The 16922-nt window shown below is 31.8% G+C and overlaps 1 protein-coding gene and 1 long non-coding RNA gene across 10 annotated transcripts in view; one reads left to right on the top strand and one right to left on the bottom strand.

The window, feature by feature from the left end:
* ELP4 (elongator acetyltransferase complex subunit 4) overlaps positions 1-16922 on the top strand; it is a 252778-nt gene that overhangs the window by 113548 nt on the left and 122308 nt on the right. For 7 of the 8 annotated variants that reach the window (XM_055282022.2, XM_063641876.1, XM_055282021.2 and 4 more), the window contains exons 8-9: positions 9494-9602; positions 11871-11977. In XM_055282022.2, coding sequence (XP_055137997.1) covers positions 9494-9602; positions 11871-11977 — 216 coding nt within the window. Of the gene's footprint in view, positions 1-9493; positions 9603-11870; positions 11978-16547; positions 16682-16922 lie in introns of those variants that run through there. The other variant, XM_063641879.1, reaches the window with a different exon arrangement.
* Positions 1-16922, bottom strand: part of LOC134736989 (uncharacterized) — a 190979-nt gene that overhangs the window by 67738 nt on the left and 106319 nt on the right. For both annotated transcript variants that reach the window (XR_010121496.1, XR_010121497.1), the window contains exon 3: positions 7424-7514. This is a non-coding gene — a long non-coding RNA (uncharacterized lncRNA). The remainder of the gene's footprint in view (positions 1-7423; positions 7515-16922) is intronic.

Below are 16922 nucleotides of genomic sequence, written 5' to 3'. Positions count from 1 at the left end.
TTCTGGATCATAGAATATGTCAGTATGTTTTTTCATTGTATAATAATTTTAAGTATTGCCAGAGTTTAATATACTTGTCTAAAGAACAGTAGTTGGTAAACTATTTAGCTTTCCTTTATTCAACCAAATTTCAGATTTGAAACTAGCCTATAGCATATTTTCATTTGTCATCATTGGCACTTGGTCAATTAATAGCCTTATTCAATTTTTATCATATACCCACTGTTTTATAATAATTTGATCTGTAGAATTTTTTCCCAGCTATCTCATTGAAGAAAACTATTACCAGCATGTTAACTTATACCAAGGAAAATTCATTTTCTGATGAAAAGGAGGGAGAAAGGGCCTTGTGAAAATATGTCTCTTGAAAAATGAATGAGATTGTATTTAGTGTGTTATTTTAATTGATGTGTTTTCAAATTAATCATCTATAACATTAATGTATTAGAGCTTTGAACCTACTGAAGTGAATGATACAGTATGTTTCTATGTAGAGAAATTCAGAACAAACCTTTTCACATCCATAAACTTTTTTGTTCATGCTGAGTATTTTAGCAGCTAAACTCTTAAGTCAAGCAATGGACTGCTTTAGAACTAACCACTAATATGGGATTATGAAATGTGGACTCCAATGGCCTTGTGAATTTCTCTCAGTGTGAAATCTTTTATTCTTAAAATAAGAACTAAGAATAGTTGCATGGTGAAGAAAAATATACTTTTGTGAGTTTACAGCTATAAAATTTGGGAAAATATTTTTTATCTAATTGTTGATATGAGCATAACACCACCTTCAGTCACGTAACTTTATTTCAAATGATCTTTTTAAATGCACTTTATTAAGAAGAATATTTAAGGTTGAAAATTACAGATTAATCTCTTGATCATAACTACAATTACTAAAGGATAAAGCCAGATATTCAGAGTGTCATTTTTTTATGAATTCTTTTCTTAATCAGGATATTCTTCACTGAGAATCTGCCTTTAATGTTTTCAGATCTTCTTAACGACTCTGAAATTGATTATAAGAAATTTACATATTTAAGAGTTTAAAAAGAAGCAGTTTTTAAAATGAACTAAATTATATTATACCCATTTCAGTTTTACATCATATTTATCAAATTCCAGTGACTTTGTGTCAGTATAGTAAGGAATGTAAACAGAATCTGTTTTTCTTTAAAGTAACAAATAGTCTAACTGTGTTTCAGTCCTTCTACCATAGACTTTGGACTTGTAATTCTTACAGCTCCAACTTTTTTTCTTGTTTCAGACTACACATGCTGATATCTGGTTAATTTTTAAAATGACATCATAGCTTGTATGCATTATACATATATATTTAATTTACTTTTTTGGGCAAGGATGATTGAAACTTTTACACAAACTCTAAATTATCTATAAAGTTCTGTCTATATTAAGCATAGTATTATATGTATAACTTTGTCTTCGTGTAAATATGCATATTGAATAAGAACAGGATATATTTTAAATTGTCAGTAAGGCTCATTTTCATCTTTAAAAGAGAAGTATGATTCAGAAACCTTTCATTACACTTAATCTAACCAAAGCATATTCAGTAAGCCATAAAAAAAAATTTTGGTTTAAAATATTTTTGCTTTCTCTAAAATAACTTTATGATGTTCTTGTTCATATTGTTATTCATTCTGTAGTTCCTATAATGGTAGTAGTTATTAGCTAAAGGGCTATTTAGGGCCAAACTTTTCAAATGTATCAATGATATAAATAGTGAAATGTCTCATCACGGTATGGAGATTGAGTCATCTGTTTGGACATATGGAATCTTTGGCTGCTGGACTGCATCGTCTTTATAATGCCCAGTGTCCAAGGATGGACACAACTGTTCTGGGAGCAGAAGGGGGAGTGGGGGGCCCTGTGTGTTCAAGCTACACGAATATGGTAGGAGAAAAAGAGGGGAAATGATCTTTTACATTATTTTTATCATAAGCTATCTTCTATATCACTTTTTGTGTATAGAAAACAAGTACAACTTTATTTAATTTTTCATTTATTTTACAAATAAAATTACTAAATTTTTTTCTTTGGCATTGTAAGATATTTGAAAAATACCCGTGAGAAAACATGAGTTTTGAATTATTCCTATTTATATACTTGGATGCATACTTTCCCTTAAAGAAAGATTACTGTCATCAAATATGAATGATACTTATTTCTTAATGTTGAGACCAAACATGCTTGTAAAAAATTATAATTTAAAGCTGTTTAAGTACCAGGTCAGATATTATGTCCTAGTGTTATGTTTTATCCCTTTCCTATTAATTACATTGTTATTGCTATATGAAGAGTTCTTGCTTCTTTAATAATGTTTTTGCACCCTATATAGTTAATCTTTAACGTTGGGAAGGACGGGAGAGATTAAATTAGCCTTGTAACCTCTTTTTCTTCCAGGCTGATGATAGAAAATAAAAGCTCTTAGCCACAAAATGTAACACTTAGAATTAATATTTAATTAGACTAGCAAATTGTACACTGTGGCTGAAAGCCTCCAAAGAGTTGTTAGTGCCACAATTGACCTACAGGTTTAATAATAACTCACTTCTAGAAGCAAGTGCCAGTTCAGCATAGTAGAGCCACTGTAAGAAAGTCCTGAGAGATTAAAATCAGCAAACCAAATGGCAGGCAAGGATTCCTGGGATGGAGCCTTCTGGAAAGCTGGGAGCTGGAATCGCTTTTAAGCCAGGATTCAGATGAGAACAGTGGGTGAAAAAGCTGATCCCTCCTGTTCTGGGAGCTTCTGGTTGTAGGCCAAAATCTTAGAACAGATTTTTACTAAATGTTTTTGCTGCAGCTATTAACTTACATTGAAAATCAAATATTGAATAATTTTTCTGTAAAATTTAGCAAATTTTTTGTGTAAACATTAGTTCTTAATTTCTTACATATTAGTACATAATATCTGTAAACTCAGATCATTAGATTATCAGATAGGTTTGGCGCTGTACATCTATGCTGTTTTGCTGTGACATGCTGTTTCCTTGTTCCCTGTATAGTTGATTTATATGGTTCATTTCTATATTATTTCATTACGGGGCATTATGCAGAGCCTGAGAAAGAGATTGTGAAGTCTGTAGCCCAAGAATTTTTTTTCTTCAAGAAAGTATATATATCAACAAACATAATTCAAAGGCATTCTTAATTTTTAAAGGCCTTATATTATAAAAACTGCTATATTTTATGTTTATGATGCACTTAAATTACAAGATAAATAATTTCACCTCCTGGTGAAACATTGGATCTTTATATTTTTGCCAAATTAATCTGGTGAAAATAAGACACCCTGAGTTTGAAAATGCGCAGACTGAAAGGGGGGCACCTTACATAATTTATTGATAATATCTTAAATAATTAAAGAAAAGCTAGTCATTTGTTCAAAATTCAAGCAGGTGAGGACCTTGCCAGCAGAGGGAGTAGTCCTGTCTTCCGTCAGGTTCCCATCATTTTCCCACCTGCCTCAGCCTTTTTCCCAGCCAGTCTCCCATCTGGACCTGGCTCTCTCAACCTGCTCCTGATGACAGGCTATAATTTTATACTCAATATGGGATTATTCTAAGCTGATTTTAAACTTTAGTATCTTTAACCTGCTACTGCATCACAAACATCAGCTGGATGCTCTGTTTGATATTTGGATATTAGCAATTGTTTTTCCAGGCAGGGCGTGAGCTTTTGGACATCTGTGAACTGCATTTTAGGGTTTCAAGTATCAAAGTACTAAAAAAAGATTTCTGATTTAGGAAGTTTCCCATAAAACATTTTTAATTATGAAACACAAAATTTTTCTGTGGGTAGATTACTTAATATGAAACTAGGTGTATAGTTAAGAAAAATACCTACAATTAATTTTGAATATTACACCATTATTCTGTCCAGCCTATTCATTTCAGTATTTTGTTCATCCCATTTCTGACTTTTCAGAATATGTAAGTTTTTTTAATGTTTGTAGAATAACCTACTGAAAAAGAAACAAAACTAATATAAATAAATGTTCTGCAGAGTATGTTTATTTGAATATTTGAAGCCAGTGAAAATATAATATAAACAATATTTCTGAAAGTAAAACAATATGTTCTTAAAAAAAGTCTCAATTATAAAGAACCAACATTTTCATATCAAAATTTAGAATATTGAGTATTTGACCATGTAAAAAACACAAAAAGTTGTGGCTCCATCGCCTATTCCTAGTAAAATTTGATATCTTAGCAGTTTTTTTCATCATCGAGGTTAGGAATATTTGCCATTAGCCCCTTTGTGGATATGTTTGCAGCTTTAGGATAAAGAACCAAAATATGTTTGTTTTACAGTTTTCCTGTGTGAATATTACTACATGATGCTAGGCAGAGAATGTTACATTTAGAATTTTTTTAATTTACAGAAGTTCCTCTATATTCTAAAATTAACCATGACTTTAAGTTCAGTGTTAAATCTGGAAAGATTAATACCTTCATCAGTTTATTACAAATATTCTAAATCTCATAATTATGAACAGAATTATTTTCCCACTCTCAAATATTTTTTAATAAAATAAAAATCTAATCCACAGAAGCAAGTGACAACTCTGGAGGAAATGGGGCAAGTTTTCAAAAAGTTATAAATGTAGTATAAATAACTTTATTATTTCACAGTCTTGATTTCTGTAGAATGGAAAACCTAATAAGCATGGAAAAATAAATGTCTTATTAAATATCCCCAGATTTATCCTTGGATCCAAGCTTATTTTTTGGATTACAGAACAAAGAAAGGTCTTAAGTTCTTCTATATTCATGTTCTCTGCATATCATTTTTCAGAAAATGTTATAAATTGAGCTGTTGATTATGACATACTTGCTTTTCTTGTGGGTACTCCCCTCCCCGCTCTCTCCCAACACACACCCACTACATCATGTATTATGGTCAAACGTAAAGTAACTTAAATATTTCTCTAAGTCTTCAACATTAACTTAATAGTGCTTTCAGGCTATTATAGCCCCAAATCTGTTATTTGTGCCATACTCAAGTGAGAGCTCTTCCTTTCATATTATTTTTGCTATCTTTCTTAGATAGTATAGAGTAACTCAAGAACTTGCTCTTACTTGAGGCGTTGCATAAATGCTTTATGTTGATTGGTTTACTCCTTTCAAGCTTCTTGATAATTAAGTTATTGGTTAATTACTTCTTAATCCTCTTACTAAAATTTTTTCTGGAAACATATTTTGTGTTCATACAAATTGCATCTTTTATACTGTTGAGATAATTAGGTTCGGGAAAATAAAGAAATATTGAGGGTTTAAGGTATTCTGATTGTTACTTGGTAACTCTAAATACATATCTGAACTATTTTTATTAGAAAATTGTAGGAGCTTTAAATGGCAGTGATTAAATTTTTATCTCTTAACAAAATTCATAGTTTTGACTTTAAGAACTTTGAACTGAAAGGGAACATTAAATTAATCTTCCTTAATTTAAAATCCATTTAATAGATTTGTTGTATCCTAATAAAAAATGTATTACCATTGTATAATGGCAAACAGGAAACACTCTATGAAACCAAACAGAGAACAGTCAAATACTCCAAAGGTTTTTGTTTTTTTTTTTTTTGAAATTAAAATTGAAATACAAAGGTAGAAGACTGAACAATCTGATTTGCTTTGTTTATTTGCAACACCATTTGACATAATTTAAATTTAAATGATTAATTAAATTATGTTGCAACAGAAAACTTTAAGAGCCCTTTATGTAACTTAATACAATGCAATTTGAGATTGCCAGCAAACTCTTAAAACTCCTGGACACTGGCTTTCCTCTCTTCTGGCTTCCCTCCTAGTCATGTCTTGGCTACTATCCAGAGCTGACAACTCTCACCCAGGAGCGCAGGGAGATTTGTCTAGGATAAGAAGGATTTTTGAGCCATCCTACATTTTCATATCCAGATGGGCAAGGAGGAGGGGTGGCAATATCATTGTACATACTTGGGTGATGTCATTGTACCATACATACACCATAAGCATTAATTTACCCAGATTGGTGAATTCTGAATGTCCTTACTGAAATGTTCTGTATTGGAAACTATATTGTAACAACTTGAAAATTAATGCAAAGATTATGTTCAAATTTAAGTAATTGACATACAAATACCTCTACTTCTCCATTTCTATCTATTAATATATACTGAAGACCAAAGGCGTTTTACATCTTGGCGAATAACATAAAAACACTTAGAATCTGTTAAGATGAGAATGTGGATGTTCCAGTTTCAAGGCCTCTGCTCAGATCATTATGCTAAAGCTTTCTGAACACTGCTGGTTATATTATGACAATTTATTATCCATGGTGTATTCCTGCTAAAGTGAATTGTGATTATTATGCTTTTATGGGTTTTTTAAGCTGTTAATTTTAGATTCTTCTAAGTAAATTCACCTGCTTTTATCTAAAAGACCGCTTAGTATTAATATTATTATTTGAAAGACCTTTTGACAAGAATGATTTTAAGGTAAGATTACATCAATAGACCATATTCCTTATGAAGCTTGGAGGTGCAGAAGTAATCTATAACAATTTCTTTAACTTTTTAAAACACATGTACGTTTATAAGCCCAAATATCTTTTATGCACCTACACATAACTAGAAGGTTGAATAAGTTTATAATAAAAATAAACATTTTCTTAGTCAGAAATTTAGATGTTATTCTTATGTAATTTCCATTGCTTTTTATTCTATAAATTTTTTCAGATATCCCCACAACTTTCACAATTAATCTGGTCTGCCACATTATACAAACAATTTTGCAAACTGTGCAGAAAGCAGTAAGATCACTGTGAAACTATGTAACTAATTTTATGGTAGTAGTGTGATTAAAAGTTATTCTTGTACTAATACTTTATGAAAGTTTTTTCAATAGACTTTATAGTTAATGACTATGATGCAAACCTGTGAAACTTAGAAATATAATAAATGAAATACATAAATGAGTTTCTGGAAAATTGTGAAATCTAGGCTGTGCATATTTTTTAGTTAGAATTTACTAGTTTTCCCCTTCGAAGTGGGTAACTGATTTTTTTAAATCTCCCACAAACTACCTTTAAAAGACTTATAAAGTTGATAAACATAGGATGTAAACTGGTTTATTAGTAAATGTTAAGATTAAATGAAAGAAGTAAATCCTCTTTGAAATAAGCAAATGTCAGGTTGACCATTTAAATATACAGTACCTTGCTTATGTACTATCAGAATGAAAATTCATCTCATCATTAAACCTTGCAATTTCTATTATTCATATAATTGAGAAAGTCCTAGTTTATATCACTGAACTCTTGAATAGATGAGTTCTAACAAAAATTGACTTGTATCATTTTAGTTTCAGATATTTAGATACAAAGGCTTAGTCTTTTATTTATAGATAAAAGGAAATCTGACCTTTTGATTAAGAAATATTGTCAGTAGCCTTTATAAATGCTTGTTCATCTGAGGGTCCATGACAGGAGTACTCTTCCCAGTAGAGTTTATCCTAAAAATGAAATGATAAGAGCCTGCTGGTTATTATCCATGATTCTTCTTAATGGGGGAACCACATGGTTATTCTTCATCTCCCACTTGTTCTCACCCTTTACTACCAACCCAGCCACACCCCACCCCCACCCCAACATTGTTCAGTACTCAGCTCAATGAATCATTTTCAAGTTGACTCATTGTGAACTGTATCCCAGCTGTTGGAATGTCTGGCAGACATTTTTGTTTGGGTGAAGAATAACTGGCTGAAACCCAACCTGGATGAGTTTGATATAATGGTCTTTGGCTAAAGAAATATTGAGAGGAACATGTTTATGGCCTCTGAAGCCCCTGTTATTCCTGGAGTAGGACCATCCCCTGTGGCACAGAACTGAAAGTAAGGAATCAATCTGGATTATTTTCTCACCATTGAATGAAAAATTGCCTTAGAAAAAATAGGCATTTCCAAACTATGTTTTTCTGTACTTAGTGTGCCCACGTGATTGAACATATTAAAGACAATTAAGAATAATTATTTTTACTGATTCCTTTTAACAACACTGATCCAAAGGCTGAAACATTCTTTATATAATGCTAAAACGTTCTTTATATAACACACATTCCAACTTATGAAGGAGTTTCAAATACTGCCCTAGCTGTGAGTTAACCAGTCATTTCAACAGAATGTTTGGTGACACAGGCTACTATGTGTTTCATAATACCAAGTCAGGTAACATTGACCAGCCCTCTTTAATTTTTCATTCTTATGCCATCTTTATAAAGGGACTTAAGAAACAAGAATATTAGTAAGCTCAGCTGTAATCATGTTCCCAGAAAATGAAAATCTTTTATTATATTTGACTTCTTTCTAACAGGGAATATAGCAGTCCAATAAATTTTCTTGACTGTTTTATATTTCCCATTCTCTTCTTCAAAGATTAGTTTTAAACTGGTGGGCATTACCATTGTATAAAATGAGAGTTTCAAAATTGCAAAATTTTACAAAAATTTTCAACTTATCTACATCTGCTAAGCAAAAAATTGTCTAAGACATCATAGCATATAATCACAGTTTTCTGATCTATCACCCTGTCAGGGGCTAAAAGGAATACTATATTTCCAGTAATTAAAGAATTTTTTAAAAAACCCTACCAGATATTTGGTGATTATATTTTTATAGCCAGGAGATTCTTAGTATTTAGAACTTTTGCTACTTAATAACTGGACATACTATGTTTGTAAACATATTAACCTATTGTTTTGATCTGGCAAAATGTGACATTTATTAAAATGTGTTTAGCAGTATTTCAGTTCATCTCAGATTGTGTCGAGAAATAAAGGATAGGCTACTGGTCTAAATGTTAGTCATCTACCATCTTTTCTTTCCCTTTATTGTTATCCCAGAGCCAAATGGCAGCATCTGGAAAGAGAAAACAGAAGACTTCATAGCTAGCCATGTTGCAGTCTCTTAGCTGGTCCTTTCCATGTTTCTAATATGTCACAGAGGACCTCAGCTGTTATAGGGCTGGGACCTTGTCCCAGCTGACAGACGACAGTGGGACTCTTGCCCTATACTTTATGCTGTACCATCTACTGCTTCTGAATCCTGCTGTCTGACAGATTTTCCAATGGGCATTGGATGAAGTAATTTGAAAAATAACCATGTATGAGAATAAAGGTAGTCTTGTTCCTTAATGCAAGTGAAAAATAATCAATTTATGTTCTGTATCAGAACTAATCAATTTATGTCTTCTACCAATTTATGTTTTCCCTTCAGTTCTTCAAATTAGAATAGCATGTCTACATGGGCCACCATTTTCAATTAAGGGCATATTTCCATCCAGTTTTCAGCCTATAGTAGCTTTAACTTTTAAGTTATTTCTCTGTGGATAATCTATCTCCACTACAGTTTTTCATGAGATGGCATAGTGATATTTTATAGATATTATATTATTAACATAACATTTAACGTTACTGTTTTGTTTCCATGTTTTGCAGAATAAAGCCGTTATTGCCCGCGTCACAAACTTGTCAGATATAGTAGTTGGTCTGGAATCATTTATTGGTTCTGAGAAAGAAACTAACCCATTGTATAAGGATTATCATGGTAAGTACAACCTTCATAATGAGAAGGGCATGAGCAGGCTGCTTCTAGGTTACCTGGAAGCATCCTGTTCAATCTGAATATCTACTGTCAAGGAGTATGAATTTTATAATACACCTGTTAAATGTTTTCCATTCCTGTCCGGTCTTCCATGGCAGCTTATTACCCAACTACATTAGGACTATAGACTATAATAACTGAAAGGAGTCAAACCCAAGTACTGAGGCATGGCTGAGTCAGGTGTATATTTTGTTGTCCTAGTGGCTTAAAGTAGCCATGTAATCAGTCATACTTACTAGCCATGTTTGAAATAAATATCGTATTAATTCTAATAATGACAGTTTTCTACAGCAGTTTATACTTTACAAAGCCTAGCCGTATGATAAGATACATACTGGATTATATTTACAGATTCCTAGTCAATTACATTTTCAGAAAGAGAAGATCTTTGATTATATTTGAACTTTTCTCTGTTTACTCATTTTCTTGTTAGTTTGAGTTATGAACAAATTATAAAATATTGCCACCTTGATATAAACACAGGTGAATTCGTCAGACTTTTTACTTATTTTTTTTTTACTTTTAGTAATATTGTAGTCATTTGGTTAATTTGGGGATTCTTTTTAATAAAGAGTCTTATGTAGAACTATATGAATAGTAAAAGTATAGTACTTAGGTGTTAGTAATATAGGTCTAAACCAAATATAGAATGTAGTGAATAACAGATTTTTACCTATTATTCTTAGTATATATAAATTGTTGCTACCATTGTTATGGAACTACCATACTTCTATGGAAACCTCTAAAGACTGAATAGCTTATTTGAAGCCTGCTACCAGGTTTTATAAGACAAGTATTATGAGCTTAGGCATTTTGTGAAATATTTTATATTCTAAAAAATATTATTTTGATTAAAATATTGCAAAGGTTGAAAGGCTATGATTCTTTGTGCTAAAACCTCTGAATTAATAAATTATTTTCCACCGAGTAAAATAATTTACTCGTCTAATGACAAGTATGCTTTCTGTTAATAAGGAGGACCTGATGACGAAATTATTAATTTATTCTATAAGGCCTCTTGATAGCTAAGCAAGCACATTTAAGGTTAAAATAAGAAACGTGCAAATAAAAGTATGGTGTGCCTATTTCTAATAAATATATTTTACTAAATAGTATGTATGAGATAGTCTTAATTGGTAGCCACAAGCTGTCTTCTTGAAACACCTTTTATATTTTTTTAAGTTTGAAAAATTGTCAGGCATTTTAGTTAATTATTTTTGAAGAGGCCATTTCTAAAGCTAAGTACCTTTAAAGGTTTAAGCTAAGACTAATAGATGCATTGTTAAGCATTTAAACACACATACAAAACCTTGTACTAGAGAAGCAGTTCTATAAGTAAGATTTGTCTCTTTGTTCAAATATGTAATTTGCCTTTCTTCCCCATGTTTTGGATCAGTGTCCTCGGGATGGCGATTTTTAAATATAAGCTGAGTCAGGCAGAAAGATGTAGTGAAGAACCTTCCATGTCTTCATCTGTGGGAAATGACCGCTAGTTTAGTCAGAAACTACATTAGGCTGCACAAAAGCCATGCAGTGCCCTTGTCAGAAAAAATTAGCAAGTGTTTCTACTGACAAGAGGCCAAAGCTCATGGTTTACCTAGCACTGTTGCAAAGCTTATAGCAGCTACATAAAGGTCTAACATGCCATAGAAATGAGTGTCTTGGGATGGCATAGGGGTTAATGTTTGGTCCTAGAGTGTACTTTGAAATGTAGTTTTCTTCAATGGTTTGTTCAAGTCATTAATAAGGTACAAAATGAAATATTTTTCATGAGTGCTTCACTGGTTATCAGTAACCTATAAGCCTTGTTTTGCTGGCTGCTTAGTGGTGCATTTAATAAAATAAAGATCACTCAGTGGTGCCGTGGGCAGCATGCAAGGTGATAGCCATATTTGCTTACTGTAAATACAAGAGAAAATCACACACAAACCGGCTGTAGTTTTGACAAGTATTAAGATCCCTCTTTACATCTGTACTTCTGTACCAAAGTGCAATTAGTTTTCCTCGCACAAGGATTTCTGTTTATCTTATTCTGCTTGATTACTTGAGTATAATCACACCATTTGCTTCATTGCTCCTGGTAGTAAGCTCCAGCTTTAAAAGGGGAGGATGCTTGTGTGTAAATTTACAGGATTCTGCTATAAGACTCTTTAATTTATGCATCTGATGACAATGTTTTAAATTTTTTTCTTTTAATTTCCTTTCCACAAGGCTTGATTCATATACGGCAGATTCCTCGGCTTAATAACTTGATCTGTGATGAATCAGATGTCAAAGACTTAGCTTTTAAATTAAAAAGGAAGCTATTCACCATTGAGGTAAGAGAATTTTTATGTTTTAGTTTACAATCTTGAGATAAACTTATTTTTAACTTATTTTTACTTTATTTTATTTTCATTTTCACTTATTTTTACTTTACTGAAATTCTTAGGACATGTTTTATGCTAAGTATTTTTAAGTTCTTCTGATATAACAATAATTTTTTAGACTATTGTTTTATTTTTACAATATATCAAGTATGGCAAAGATGACTTTCTTTTGAATATCTATTAAAAGTAAGCTCCAAACTTACATGATAAATATGATATGCATATTTCCATGGCTTTCAAAAGCATATTTAATTAAATATTAATGAGCTACGCTTACTTGGGTGTGGAATGTGAATGCTACCCACAATTGTCTGTGGCCAAGAGGATTCTTATCTACATTTTAAAAGCATTTTTCTTTACTGTTAGTGAAATTACCTTTCCTCGTGTGGAACTAAACAAATTATAATTTACACTAGTGTCTTTAAGTACATTTTCTAAGACACTGCAACTTTTTTTGTGACCCTTACATAAGCAATGGTGACAGAAAGTAGTAGGACAAGAGATTTATTTCAACTTAATCTTGCTAAAGAGCAAATGAACAGAGAACTATTAAGCAATTAGAATTGATGTATTTATTAATGAAGTAAATGCTCAGAGAGAGATGGCTTTTGGGTGATGTGATGGTTATCAGTATAGTCGGTGCAATTTTTTTTTAACAAAGACATAAAACAGCCAAGCAGCCTTGACAAACCATTTTGTTTAATCTCTTTTCAAATGAAAAGCTCCTAAGCAGGCCACTTGTCTTAACTGCTTGAAACCATAAAAAGAGAGAATTGCCACCAATAAATTAGCATATTTTTAACTTCATCACCAAATGATGGTCAATGTGGCTTGGCACTGCTTTGGTGTTTGGGACTTCACCCTTAAGTGACCACTTTGGCCCTTTTTTGACCCTCTGCCCTCTTTAAGCTGGCCACTTGATAAGGTAACTTAATGGTTCTCTCTCTTTTTCTCTTTCCCTTCACATTTGCAAGTAGCACTAACCTATAAATCATTGTAAGGGCCCTATTCAGTGACAAATTAATGTGCCCTCCTCCTAATTAATGGTCATCAATGTCCTTAATTATCTAATCCTATTGAGAGCAGTTAATAGTTAATCAGGCAGCCAGTTCTTCAAGCAGGTCATCTCTGCAGGAGTGTTAGAAGTTTCTCATCTGGGGACACTCCCTTCAAAAGCCACTTAAAGCCAAAAGAGTGAGAGTGTAGAAATAGTGATTCTTGAGCTAATTTGCTTTAGTTCTCAAAAGAAACCATTGAAGTGGAACCCAACACTGTAATTGTTCAAACATTGTTTCAGCTTTTCTGACAGAATACTGAGTAATGTACCATAATATTGCTTAAAACATTGAGAAGGATACAGTTATAGTTTAGTTTCACAAGGAAAGCATGATTATCATTTTCTTTTGAGTTTATATTTTTAATGGAAGACATAAGTTTTTTCTCTCCACGTGGCACCTTTTCCCCAAAATCAGTATTCTAACAACCACATCTGAGATACAATTTCTATTACCATACAAACTAAGCAAGGTGATTCCCCTGTGAAAGTAAATATTGTACCCAGAGAAGAAAGTAGTACAGTAATGTGAATCATGTTTGTGATTTCTCTTTGTCTGTCTCATTGAGTCTTATTGGGAGTTGAGGGAAAGAGAGAAATAAAGAACTTACATGATGTCAAGTGGGACCTCTCCTCTGAATAACTTTAGGTTCTAATAGTAACTACACTTCACCATCAGAGCTGATGAAAGATCTTTTATTAACCACACAGATTTCTGTTCCATTTTCTCTCTTCTTCCTACTATGGTAAACTAAGAACCATTATAATTGGTCAACCTGTGGTTTAGAAGCAATGTTTGAAAACAAAACACAAATAGACTGTTGTTTCTTAAAATTCTATATAATCAAACTCTGCACCTTTTTGGCTAATAACCTAATCACTTAAGTTTTTTTGTTATTTTAATATAAATACACACATTCTAAATAACTTATTCACTTATGCCATAATACTCAATTTAGTGATTAGAAAAAATAAAAATTAAGGAATCAAACCAAATAGAAGTACATATATAGGTATAATTAGAATAGAATAAAATCATGTGGTTCACCTAAAAGTAAATGTTTTAAATGTAGCGTTGTACATTCTAAAATGCATATCCAAACAGATAGCAAGTCTTTGTAATATATTAAAGAAACTAGAAACAGGGGTAGAAATGACCTGAAGGTAACTAGTTCAGGGATTCCTTTATTGAGGGTAAAATCATCAAGCAAATGCTACTGTTTTAATACTCACAACAAATAAATGTTCTTTTTAAATGTCCTGATTTTTTTTTTAAATAAAATGTAACCTTACTAGCCTGTAAAGTCTGAGACTAAAATAGGTAGTCTATTTAATCTGAGTCTTACTTTCAGAAGTGAAAGATAGTTGAATCTGACATTGAATCAGGCATTGAATCAGAGTCTCACTTTCAGAAGTGAAAAGTAGTTTAGCAGGGAAAGCAGAAATAACATTTCCAATTCCACAGGCAGATTTGTTACATGTTGGAATTTACTGTCAGTCATATTGTCTCAAAAGGGGGCAAGGTTGGAAAAAAGGGGCAAAAGAAGCAGACAAGCACTCTCATCTCTACTTTTAGGGCATCTTTTCTTTGATTTGCTAAGTCATTGCCCTTTATGTGTATGAAAACTGATTATCTTTTTACTAGCAGCTACCAAGGGCCTCTAACAGGTAGAGCAACTTTAACTCATAGTCTCTAATTTCTTTGAGTGATTTGGAGAAAGCAAAAGAATATTTCTTCCTTCTCAGAGTATATGTTGGTATTGTCCAGATTCAAGTGAAAATATTTATCTAATCAGAGTAAAAATTTTTGCCAATACCTGTAACTACAAAGCTCTATAAATTAGCCCCCTCTACAAAAACCATAGCAGAATCATATCCATACTAATTGCACTAAAATCCTGACATGCATTCTAGATAAGTAAAAGTCAAAGTTTAGACTATGATTTCAGGTTAAAAGAAATAGCTTTCCAATTCTTTGAAAATTGATAACTCTTATAAGCTATATATAGTAACAGTCTAGAGTATTTGATTAACCATTATATACTACTTATTCCTTGATCTAAACCAGATCAAATTTACCTAACCTTGCCTAACCTCCATTTAATCATAGCAAACATTTGTTGAGCCTTTGTTAAGTAGCAAGTACTACACAAGCTTATTTATATTTTTATATAGTGATTAAATATTTTAAACAAAAGCTTTAGTAAGATATAATAATAGATTCAATACACATAAATGGTGTCTTTTTCATCTTTATATCTATCTAAGAATCAAGAACAGGATTATTTACTTAATAGGTATAAAATATTTGCTGAAATATATGTAATATAGATAAATTATTAATGGGCTTTTAAAAATAGTGCAAATAATACAGCTATAAATATGATATAAGCTCCACCAGTCAAGTGACCCATACACAATGTGTTCTTAGTTACGTGTAAGATAACTTGAGTACATGGTGTCACTTCCAAGCTAAAATAACTGGTTAAACATGCATTTCTTAGCTTCTGTAATTTTTGCTTCTTTAATATCAGGCTATCATTAACCAGTTTTTTCTTTAGTAATTTTGATGTAATTATAGTACATAAACAAGTAAGATTTGGCAGAATTTGAAATATGGCTGCATATTTGATGACATAAATGCAACATTTTCACTTGCACTTAATATTTTGCTATTTTGATTTTGGATTTTCAGCTGGATCATACTGTAGCACATTCTAGTCATAAAAGTATCTAATATAAATGATCATAATGTATTATTACATTATTTGCACCATCCATTAAGGTTTTCACAAAGAGAGTTTCCACTTTGGTAATGGGACAGTTTTCCAGCTCAAAGATTCAATGTTTCTAAGTTCAAGTCAGAGAGTACAGTAACTGGATTAACCCTGAAATATACAAAAGACTTACACTGTAAATAAATATACTGTAAAGACTTACAGTATTTACTACAAATTTTCAATATAAAGATTAACACTACTTGTGTAGGCTGTAATTGGTCAAAAAAGTAGTGTATGTATGTGGGCCTCATAAACTAAATGAATATTGAGAGTAGAGAGTGTCAAAGTAAATCATGTTTACTCAAGGTTGTCTTATCATACTTTGTCCCTAATTCAGAATAGGACCTCAGTACCTCTCCAGTCACCAAGAACTTTTCCTCACAAAATAATTGACCAACCAGTTTTTATTAAGTAGCTATTATTTTTTATGTACTCATGTAATAGATTTATTCTTAAGTATTAAGACTAGAATGGAATCAATATAAATTAGATTTATAATTATATTGCCATATAACTTGGTACTATTCAGTAGGATTATTCAATAAGATTATTATTTACGTATTGGAAAAGCATAAACTCTTACAAACTACAGGGGTGCTAGTAGCTATGATAATGTGTAATAATTTGGAGTATTTAATGATATCTTTGGTCCTAGGTTTACTTTATTCCCTATGCTTACTTTCAGCAGCCTTTCCAGTTTTTAAATGAGAAGTAGAACGTTGAACATATTCATTCCCCATCTAGAGATGGGGAGCAGGATGGTTAACTTGCTTGTCAACTCACAATTATGTTACTAAAATAAAATAATGGAAATATAAATGTCTGGCTTGGGAGCCTTATTAACTTGTAGCATCATAGGCTGTAGTCCAATATACTACAAATATTGTTTGCTGTTTCAACTAGCTTTTATTCCTAGGTACACTGCAGCTAGCAGAAAGAAAAGAAAATCAAAGTTGAACATAGGCATCTATTCATTTAGATTAAATCACTTGTCAAAAATAAACCCAAATTAACATTTTTAACAATGGAAATGTAATTTTTTACATGTGTACATTTTGAT

This window comes from Symphalangus syndactylus, chromosome 6 (assembly GCF_028878055.3).
Source record: "Symphalangus syndactylus isolate Jambi chromosome 6, NHGRI_mSymSyn1-v2.1_pri, whole genome shotgun sequence".
Classification (NCBI taxonomy): domain Eukaryota; kingdom Metazoa; phylum Chordata; class Mammalia; order Primates; family Hylobatidae; genus Symphalangus; species Symphalangus syndactylus.
The sequence above is the reverse complement of the archived record's forward strand: the minus strand, read 5'-3'. Positions and strand labels throughout refer to the sequence as shown.